General features: G+C 34.3%; 1 protein-coding gene across 1 annotated transcript in view; it reads left to right on the forward strand.

Annotated features, from left to right (window-relative positions):
* The window catches only part of GRID2 (glutamate receptor, ionotropic, delta 2), a 1,246,697-nt gene that overhangs the window by 955,518 nt on the left and 279,672 nt on the right, over nt 1–11,507 (forward strand). Inside the window, exon 11 of the mRNA XM_012647158.1 lies at nt 2,443–2,755. Coding sequence (XP_012502612.1) covers nt 2,443–2,755 — 313 coding nt within the window. The remainder of the gene's footprint in view (nt 1–2,442; nt 2,756–11,507) is intronic.

Below are 11,507 nucleotides of genomic sequence, written 5' to 3' on the forward strand. Positions count from 1 at the left end.
GAGGTGTCAATAGCTATTGGGGCAAACAATAGACTAACTGTAAAGCTGAAAAGGGAAATCAGGTGAATGAGATTTCCACAGGCATTTTGAAAATCTCTAACATATTCCTGGGATTCTAAAAGGCCACAGTCATGTACATGGACATGAGCATGCTCAAACAAGAACCAAGAAGACCCTGAGCTCTTGCTTGTCATTGATTTTGAGACTCTGTGCAAGCAGAATGTAAAAACTAAGAAAGAGCTATCAACTGCCTGCCTAAATATTAAAAAGTGTTACTGGAGCTCAGTGAGAACTAGAGCCATAAAGGAGGTGCTACCCAAGTGGGGCTTTAGCCTCCCATTAGCCAAACCTAGCAGAAAGCCAGCTGGATCTAGGATTAGTCCAAAACCCAAGAAAAGAAAACCCATAGAGGTAGGTCAAACCCTTGAGGGCATTTGTCAATCAAGAGGAAATGGTGGCAAAGGTTTTATTGGAAGATTGTCAGGGCCCAAGGGAAAATGATGAAAGTCTCTAGAGAAACAAAATTATCAGTGGTTTCCAGAGACTGGGATGGAAGAGAGGAGAGGCATGATCGATTGCAAATAGATACAAGAAATGTTTCGGCATAAGGGAAACATTTTATATCTTGGTTGTGGTGTTTGTTAAATAGGTGTATATTTGTCAAAACTTATTCAACTGTATGCCTAAAACAGGTGAATTTTAGTATATATAAATATATCTCAATAAACTGTATTTAAAAAACAAATGCCTCCTGAATAATAAGACAAGCCAATTGGAAATGAGCAAAGAAAATCAAAAGACAGTTTATAGAAGAGAGAACTTTTATGACTCTTTCTCACCTACCAAAAATAAAAGGTGTTCAAACTGTAGAAAAATTAGTAAAATGTAAATTTATATAACACTGAAATAACGTTTCACATCCTATTGACAAAAATTTTAAATATGTGTTGTGTAAAATGTGGCGAAATGAGGACCTCAGGGTAGGCATGTAATTTGGAAACACCATTTTAGAAAACAATATAAAAGGATCTTGAAAATTGTACAAGTCCTTTCCATATGACCCAGCAATTCCATTTCTAGGCATAGACTGTAGAAAAATTCAGAACCTCTGCAATAGGAAACCTGAATAGGGAGTTTATCCCAGCCTTGCAATTTTTGCACTTGTACTTTCCTGAGTCTGCACAAGATCTACATGGTTGGTTGTTCTTGTCATCAATATTAATGCAAACATTACTTCTACTGTGAGGCTTTCTCTAACTAACCAATCTAAATTAGCACTTCTTCCCCTCTCTAGTCATTATCACATTGTTGTTATAGCTACATTACTATTTGAAATTATATTTTCATTTATTTGTAGGAATTTGTATTTTTTCTCTCTCCTAAATAGGAATTTAAAAAGCCGAAGAGCAATGAACTTGTTGTCAATGACGTTATACCTCCTTGTATAAATAGCACATATAATAGAGCCTGGCATAAGAGACACTCAAATATTTAGTGAGTCATCATGTTGTTTGTTAAAGCAAAATACTGGAAACAACCTAAATGTACATCAATATTAGATATTATTATATCAGATAATTTAAATGTGAAGTCATTTGTACTGCAATTCTGTTATGTGTTTTAAATAAGTAAAATAGCATATTAGATATTATTATATCACAGAATTTAAATGTGAAGTCATTTGTACTGCAATTCTGTTATGTGTTTTAAATAAGTAAAATAGCATATGCCATAGTTGTAAGTGCTATCACTGGGAATATAGTGCAATACACACTGGAAAAAGGGATTACTACTCCAGGAAGAATTCTGTCTCTTTAATCTTTGATTGTTCATTACAATGTTTCTGAAATTTATATAATGCAATCATGGTAGAGACATCTGGCATATGACATTATAACTTAGTGAAGTAAAAGCTCTAACAAACACTAGTATATTTAGAGCCCAATAATATAAATTTCGATGCAGAGAAATTTAAACCAAGGGCAAAATGCCATGTTAAAGTTTTTAAATAACCAACCTAAAAATTTACCCGTTAAAAACATATTGAATATCTTTGGAACATTTTCCCAGAAAGAATTCTTTAGTATAAAATTTTCCTGTACTACTGTGCTAATGATGGCTTTGATAAACTAACCCAAGGAAAAAAGACAATTTTCTTCCTGTATTATCTGTGTCTGAAATATTCTTAACTGATTTTACATGCACTGATAATATGAACAAGGCAATTTGTCTGACTCTGCTGGGGCAAGATTTGCAGTAAGAAATGCAAAGTTCACACATAGCTCTTCTGCAAGAAGTCTTTGCAGTGTTTTCCAGTTTATATAAAAAGACTTAAGATATTGCCTGAGGCATCTGTTTTTTTCCCTCAAGGCAAGCTGAAGTGCCACAAATGAAATTGTTTTTCACACTGTTAATGTACTCCTTTCTCTTTCAATTTTTCAGAGAGCCGACATAGGGATTTCTGCATTAACCATCACTCCAGATCGTGAGAATGTGGTGGACTTTACGACACGTTACATGGACTACTCAGTGGGGGTATTACTTCGACGGGCTGAAAAGACAGTGGATATGTTTGCCTGTCTTGCACCGTTTGATCTCTCCCTCTGGGCTTGCATTGCTGGCACAGTCCTTCTGGTGGGTCTACTGGTCTACCTCTTGAACTGGCTTAACCCCCCACGGTTACAAATGGGATCAATGACGTCTACTACTCTCTATAACTCCATGTGGTTTGTGTATGGATCTTTCGTACAGCAAGGTAAGAAGTAAAAGTGCATTCTAGTATTAAAGAAAAAAGGAATGTGATGTTTCAAATGTCATGCATTCATTTAAGAGGGTTCTGTATCTGACATCAATAAGTGTTCTAAGAGTCCTCACAGCAATGCTCAGAAAAGAACATTTCCTGTTCTCTCCTAGTGGATCTCAAACACAACAGGTTTCCAGCAATAATGGTTCATTGTCTTTTGATGTAAGTCCAATTTCAGCAACAAAGGCAAAAGTGAATGTCAAAGGTAAAGTTCACAAGAAATCTTAAGATCAAATTTTCCTCCCCAAACCTTGACTTTCTGAGAAATAGCCTTACTGGGATGAAACTACTTACTACCAGAGAAGGTACTATTTAATTATTTATGGACATAAGAGATGTTAGGATTTGTTCTTTGTTCAAAGACATTATTTCATGTATTAAAAATATTCACTGACATTGAAAAGACACTGGTTAATTTAAAACTCTGATAAGAGATTTTATGTTTTATCTTTGATTTTAGTATAATCTTTATCAATGATTTAACTTATAATTTCATTATACTCTAAAGAATGGCTTTGCTTTGTTATTCAATATCCAGTCTGCCCTACTCTTTAAACTTGTGTGATTAATTTTTTGGCTCTCACTGTTTCAGAATAGAATAATATTTATTACACTCCTTATTTGAGACTGCCATCCTAGAGAATGAAATAGTAAGGAAATTAATAGTCTCTTGCAAGCTCAGTACATGTGTTGAACAGGAAAGATATGTGTTACAATGGAGATGCGATAGTTTTGTCTTAATATTTACAATTCTCAATAGCATCTTACTTTTTATTCCCACTTGCTGTTGGACCTTCCATTAAACTTCATTTTTTCTATTCTAATTTAACTAATCAAAGGTTTGTCTAGATTCTTTATCTCACTGCTTCACTTCTAATCTGTCCCTGAAACCTTTGTAAAGCGTGCTTTTCCCTCTTTCCATATCAAGGATTTCGACTATGATTAAATGTTATTGATATTTGTCACAGGCACTTTTAGTTCATTCATTAATCATTAATTAATTCAGTACCTGTTTAATCTGCATTGTTTATTTTAGAACTTTGTTAAGCAGTGAATATACAACAGTGAGCAAGCCTTTGCCACCGTTGAGCCACAAGTCTAATGAGACAAAAACATGTAAACAAAGAATTACTTTGTTTAATAGGGGTGGTATTAAAGTTCTGCAGTAGAGGTAAGCATAGACTGTTAGGATATCAAAGAGGTAGGAAAGCTCAATATATCTGCTGTGGCAAAGAAGTATTTTAGAATTAGTACGACATAAACAGAGACAGAATTAACTATGTAAAGAGCTTATCGAAGAAGAGGAATGGAGAAAACGAAACATAAATGGCTAGGATAGAATTTCAGACCAAGAAATAAGAGAGAAATTAGAATAGTCTATATAGAGGAGAGCTGGTAAAGATGAGGTGAAGATATATTTGTTATTTTCAAGAGTTTGAACTGATCTTTGGGGAAATGATCAGCTATTTAAAGGTATTAAACAGGAACAGATGTGTTCAATTTTTTACTATAGAAATATTCTGGTTATAGTGTGGAGGATAGATTGAAAAAAGGCAGTGTGAAAAGCGAGACTTTCATAACAAGGGAGAAAAACAGTTGATGTGGCTGGTACAAAAATAAGGTGGCACTGGGAGTCAAGAGAAGGGTATTGATGAACCAGTAAATTTGATTAACTATATCGTGGTGTAGGGGTCTACAGTACCCAAGGAGAAAAAGGATACAATGTTTTATCCTAGATTTCTGGATTAGGAAATTATGTCTGTCAGATGTTGATCTCATGTAGTGAAATAAGAAAACAGAAAGAGAAGATATGATAGGAATGATGATACATTCATTCCGGTGTATGTTGAGTTTGAAGTATCTGTGAAACATCCAAGTCAGTATTTATAATGTTTGCTTAGTACTTTGTTACATTTGTCAGAAGCACAGAAGAAACATCTGGACTAAATATATATTTAGGAGATATTGGCATTTAGGAACTCTTGAAGCCATGGAAGTGAATAAGGTCACCCACAGTAGTTGTTCTCAACTGGGTACTCATGATTGAGGACCACTCGCTCAAACAAGGCCTAGGACAGGGCCTTAAGGAAAGGAAAGGGCAGAGGAACTCTCATTGGAGACTGATAAGGAATGACTATAAAGGTGCAAGTAAAAATCAGAGGATGTAGTGATATACATACATAATTAAGACAATATTTAAAGATGAAGGATTTGGTCAACAGTGTTAAACATCTCAAAGAATCAAGTAAAATTAAGGCTTGAAAGATATTTGCTGGATTTAGCAATAAACTTGTTATTGAAGCAAAAAAGGCATGTCTTTGCTCCACGATGCCTGAGGTTTCAGCTAGATAGTTCAGAGGCTAGACTAGAGGCTACAATCATCTGAAGGCTTGTTCCCTTAATTCACATGTCTGGTGGTCGATGCTGTGTGGGCTGGTAAGCTTTGTTTTTCTTCATGCTGGCCTCTCGAAATATTCTTGCCCCACGGGAGTTTAACCTTTCTCACAGCATGGTGGTTGATTTTTCCAGAGAGAGCACCCCCAAAAGGGAAAAATTTTGTGTTCCAGGTTGGGGATCATAAACTTGTATAATGGTGTGAGTTTCTCTTGCAGGAAACATCCTGCATGTGCCTATCTCCATGGTTTTTAGGAGAATTAAAATGGTTAAAAATTGTGATGTTCTTAGATATAGTAACTTATATAAATGTCACATGTTTACTAAATAAATAAAACAAACCCAATTGGACTCAGTGGCAGATTGTTAAACCCATGTAAAAAAGGATAATAAGGCAGATGATTTTAGATTATTGGCAAGATAATGATTGAAATGGTAGATCCTGAGGTACATAGAACAATTAAAAGATAGAAGGACCAATAATGAGAATATGGTAGAGTGTAAGAGTAGAAAGTAACATAGTAGTAAGAGGAGGGAATATTAGAAGTCTCAGGTTAACAAACAACAGTGGAAACATCAGTGTGAGCGAATTAGAAATCTATATTCATAAAATAGACCTAAGCCTAATTGTTTTGAAACGTAACAGTGGAGGACAAGCTATAGGTGTGTGGATGTGAATTCCTGAAGCTAAGAGTTGGCGAAGGACATCAAAGATGATCAAGGAACTGAGATTAGAGGGTTAGATGAACCATCTGTAATGACGGTCAGCCTTTACTGGAGAGGAGGAAAATGAGCCATGTGCCAGTGTTGTCCATAAATGAAGAAAGATGACAAGGATGTTGACAGATATGAGCATTGACCAGAAATAGAAGGTGCTATTGCTAGATGTAATTAATCTGTTTTCATTGTACTTCTCATTTCATTCAATTTTGCTGTGCATGGTTTCAACAACCACCAGTATGTTGATGAGTCCCAAATGTACATCATCTATCCTTGAATTTCAGATTTGTATATCCAACTGTTCACTAGACCACTCTCTGAATATATCAGAGATACCACAAATTCCAACATGCCAAAAATTGAATTCATTTTATACTTCAAATATTCTTAGTCTCTCATATTCTCTATTTAGCTGATGTATCACCAGCCCCCCATACTCACATTAGAAACTTTGAAAATACCTTTGATTTTTTGATCTTTCTCATGCTTTATCCAACCATAATCAAGTTCTGTCATACCTAGATTGTGCCTACTTCATTTCTCACCTGAACAATAGGAATGTCTTAGCAGGTCCTTTTTCTTCCAATTTTCTTCCCTGCAAATATACGGATCCACATACTTGCATATACATCCAAGTTATCAATGTCATGGAAAGTCAACCACATAATCACCATTCTCAAAATATTTCCTTGTCTCTCTAATGCCCACAGTTTAAAAGTGTGAGTTCTTCAGAGGATGAACAATATCCCACCACCTGGTTCCTGTTCAGTGCTCTTGGTTCTCAGCTGTTACTACTCATGCCTAACATTTAATTGTCCAGTTACCCCAAACTACTTTTTGACCCTGAACACAAGACAAACCTGTTTATTGCCTCTCCACCTTTTCTTCTTCTCTTTCCAATTTCTGAAATGCCTTTTTACCAACTTGGTTAATCTCTACTCCTACTCTCTATCTGCCTTCATATGGCAAGTTCCTATTCATCTACTAATTCATGCTTTTATCTCACTTCTTTCAAGAAGTCTTTGCTGGGATTGGAAACCATCTGTTATACTCCTCAAGACATATTTATCATAGTACTTATCAACCATAGTGTAATTGCCTTTTTTTTAATGTATCTCCACCTGAGTCCTTTGAATTCAAGCCAGTATACTATTTATCTTTATAATGTCTTTGCCTGTAGTTCAGTGTCTTGTGCATATTAGGTGTTTAAAAAATGCATACTGATCAACTAAATGAATAAATTAATGATAAATACTTAACTAAATCAAAAATGAAGTTAACTGCAGTATTGTGTTTATTAGATTACCATCCAAAATAAAAACATCACCAAAATTGTCCCCCAATGACCTAAAACCCAGTAAACCAAAGAAGAAGCCATTTGTTATGTCTGTACTGAGTGTATTTTGTAAGAAGCTAACAGGAGAAATTTATAAATAAGGTCTCCTTTTGATTGAGCTTTAGGGAGGATGTTGACATGTTTATGGATTGGCTTTCTATATTATTCCTCCAAGTGACCAAATTTCAATAAGTTTTGAAGCACACCCAAGAAAAAAAATTAAATAGAATTATCAGTATGGTTAGTATGCTTTTCCAGTTCTACAAACACGTAACAGATATGAAAAGTTATAAATACGTTAAACACCTTTCTATCCCAGCTGCTCCCTTAAATGAATTGCACAGTGCGCAGGTTGATTGTGCATTACTACAAATTCATAATGATAGATAATGCTGAATTGTGTATGATTAACTACTTCATCTTTGAAAAGCTGCTATGCTTCCACTTGCTAACAATGAAAAGGTGAATTCATTAAAAGAGACTGACAGCATCTTTATGCTCTGATTAAAAATAAATCAAGAAAAGTTTCATAAACCCTATGAAAAAGAGAATCAATCAATGACAGTGTCCATGTATAGGAAATGGAGTTGGAATTAGTGATAATTTCCAATAAAAATGTAGTCTTTTAAGAGGAAATACAGCTGGTATTTCAGAATTATTGAGCCGCTAAACCAGATTGAAAAAGGATAAAGAGGCATTTCATGTGTTATCAGATAGATTTCCGAAAAAGATTTCAGGGACAGCTAAAAGCAGAAAAATGTTAAATATATGTGAGTTGTTTACTAATCCTGGATTTTTTAAAAAATCTGTAACTTCGAAGCATTCTGGAAAAATAGCTCAGGGAATCCAACTGTGCAAAAGCAGTATGGTCCATTATAGAGATAAACTCAGTACATCTGTTTGGCTGGAACATTAGAGCTTGTGAATTAGGTTGTTAAATACACGAATGAGAGACCAATTTTTACAAGTTTTGTTGTTATTTTATATCTTCTATATCTTCATGCCTACATGTGTCTCCTTGCAATTAACATCCTTTAAAAACTGGAGTTTGATTTTTGAAGATCTCATGTTTAGTTTGTGGGCAATGACTCAATATCATCTGGGCTGTGGAGGGCCTCTGTTCACAAATGTGATTGTGTATAATTTGTTTGCTGTTTATATGCAAAAGGAAATTTCAGAGATGTTTTTGTCTTATTCTAGGAAATATAAATTTTATAGTCATATAAAATATTTGAAGCAACCACATATATGTTTATTGAGCAGCAAGCGTTTATTAAGCACCAACAATGTCCCAAGAACAGGTGGAACAAAAGGAAAACAAGGAATAACTATGTTAATTGGCTTAATAAATATTTCTTGGGTATTCCACATGCCATGCCTAGCCTAGATGTTTCGAATATGGTAATAAATAAGAAAGACATAGTTCTCTAGGAAGTGATTGACACCATGCCAATGGGTCTTAGCCAAATTGTTACCAAAATAAACCACTTCTGATGAGAGGAGCAGACAGAATTATTGAAAAGGGTAAAGAAGGAAAATACCTTTGGTACTTTTCTTAAAGATCAAATAGCTCCACAGATGCCAGTGATGAATAGAAAGAAAGCCTTTAGGAGTATTAGAAATACTGAAAATAACTTGATGCTGCTGCACTGGAGTTAACAAAAGAGGCAACCCACTGATTTTGAGATCCCAGGACAATTTTTGGAAGAAAAGGAAGAGTTCTTCCTACTGCCAGATGGATTACACTGTTATAAAGAATCACAACTTTCTGGTTTCCACAAAAAGAAGAGTCAGACATTCTTCTCTATTAAATTAGGCAACAGAAGAAATTGTTGCTGAGACAGCATCTCTTTAAAACTTTGCATAAGAGAATAACTCAAAAAGACATTCGTTTTAATAGTATAGGTATAAAAAATATGAAATTTACCAATGTCCTATTCACAAAATCCCAAAGGATTCAAGCCTTGGAATGCAGTAGCTAGAGCCTTTGCTTTATAATGTTATCTAATATTTCACATTGAATTTGAATACAACAAAAATGATATTGGCTAGCTCTGTTGTTTACTGACCCTAATGAACACAGGAAAAATGACAGTAATTCCCAGTGACAGGTTAACCGGGCTATAAAAACAAGTTCTTTCATACATTCTGTTGTTGCAGGTGTTAACTCAAAAGGGCTCTCTGTAATTTTTATTTAGGTTCAAACAGCATCTCTGTTGTTCTTAATTATGATTGCCTGTTCTTAACAAAGGGAGCTCCAAGCACTCTGAGTAGTGTCACATCCACTTGAAAATTTCCCCTTGCCAATTTAAAATCGACAGGATGCTCATTTTCTTTCTTTTTATCACCAGAATTCTCTACCACGAAAGACAAAAAAAGTTAAACTTTCATGCTGAAAGAGACTGTTCAAATTCTTCCAGTAATGGGGAGTGAGTAATTTGTATGACTAGAAACAATGCTATGATGTTACAACATGAATACATTGATGTACATTCCCAGTGAACTATAATGAACTCCTAAGTAATTATTCTATGAACTATATGCATGCAATATGCCCCTTAAAATTATTTAAGTTAATACCAACTCTTCATGATTTGAGTCAAAAAATGCTTTCTCATACTCAACTGGGCTTTTGAAGAGTTAAACGTAATCAAAGACCATGAGGCACAAATCAGATTTCTCCTTAGAAAACAAAAATTAGTATCAAACTTGTATAAACAACATTTTCTTGACTCCTTCGAGCTCCCTATGGAATATCCCATCGTTAGAAGTGCTATTTCAGTATTTAACAAAACAAAGGAGTGGTTTCCTTAGAGACATTAAAAAATTGAAGGGTGATTTTAAGAAAATATATTTTTAAAAATCTAAATTTAAACGATAGAGAAAGCAGATGTAATAGGTCCTTTAAAATAGTAGTGTCTTTCATCTCACTAGTATTAACACCTTTTTTTTACAGTACCATATCACAATTCTCCTCATCTTAAGTAATAAGAATAAGAACGGATATCGCCAAGATAAATTTATTCTAAAGGTGACTTAGGATTGATCTAAGTTAAAGTATTGGGCTCAAGGGACTGCAGGTGGTGTAGAGAACATTATTTAACTTGTTTAGAATGTAAATTTTAAAATTCAATTTGTGTTTGACATGTCCAGACCTGAATCCATTTTTCCCTTTCATCTATGAATATGTAATTAGAGGTTGAATAATGATGGCTGTATTTCTAAAAGTATGGGAAACTGACCACAGCCTTCAAAAACAGAATCAACATGTTTTGAAAATTAGGACTCTCAGCATTTAACCTTGCTCTAAAATGCATCCTCGTAAGCCAACTAGAATGCACATAATTCTGTATTTAGGATTCCGATCTCCATCTTACAAAACTGATGGGTGATAAAAGTCCTTATGACATTTTGTTAAATACCCTTGAGCGTGGTACAACCTTTTCTTGAATTTTTCACAATTACAAGGCAGAAAAATTTCAATATGTAATATAAAGTATAAATTTGCATTATGTATCTCATTATATATATATCAATTTCCCTTATTTGTAAACTACGTTTATTTTTATGGCATTTTTTTCTTTTTTGTTAAATTTTGATACAAATTTAACAAAAGACCAATGCATGACCCACCAATGCACTGTGGACACATAAATTGTTCTTTGATTTGTGACTATGGCCAAAATTTATAGAGTCTTTTTATATTTACAACTCTGTCTCTGAGTCCCTAAATTAACAATGCATGTGGGACAGCTACACAGTTTGTTTTATCTGCTTCAGTTGTTTTCTAGCAGTTAACGTTTATATCCATTGTTTAAGCTCTACTTTAGCATGTCTTACACGTATTTCTTCTACCTTTACTATTAAGTTCACTGTTCTCTAGGAAACACCTGCTTGGATATTAAACAAGAATTATTTAACTAATCACAAAGCTGAAAAAGACAGCACGGTCTTCGTGGAACTTAGAATATATTAATATAAGTGACACAAACTAGTGAACATGAATGTAACTATGATGCAGAGGAAAGCACAAGACATAATGAGCATAGAATTTATAGAATAGCATAGAATTTGGCACACTGCAATTGAGTCAAATACATTCCAAGTTGCGACCTATCAAAGAGAAGAGGTCAGAATATAAGGCAATCAATGTTGGCTTCCTAGTAACAAAGGAAGAAATGAATTGGTCAATGAACTCATTTGATCTTTGCTTTCTGGTCAGTTAAAGAGTGTCAGATTCTTTTAAAATTTTCC

Source organism: Propithecus coquereli, unplaced genomic scaffold (assembly GCF_000956105.1).
Source record: "Propithecus coquereli isolate 6110/MARCELLA unplaced genomic scaffold, Pcoq_1.0 Scaffold26, whole genome shotgun sequence".
In the NCBI taxonomy this organism is placed as follows: Eukaryota; Metazoa; Chordata; class Mammalia; order Primates; family Indriidae; genus Propithecus; species Propithecus coquereli.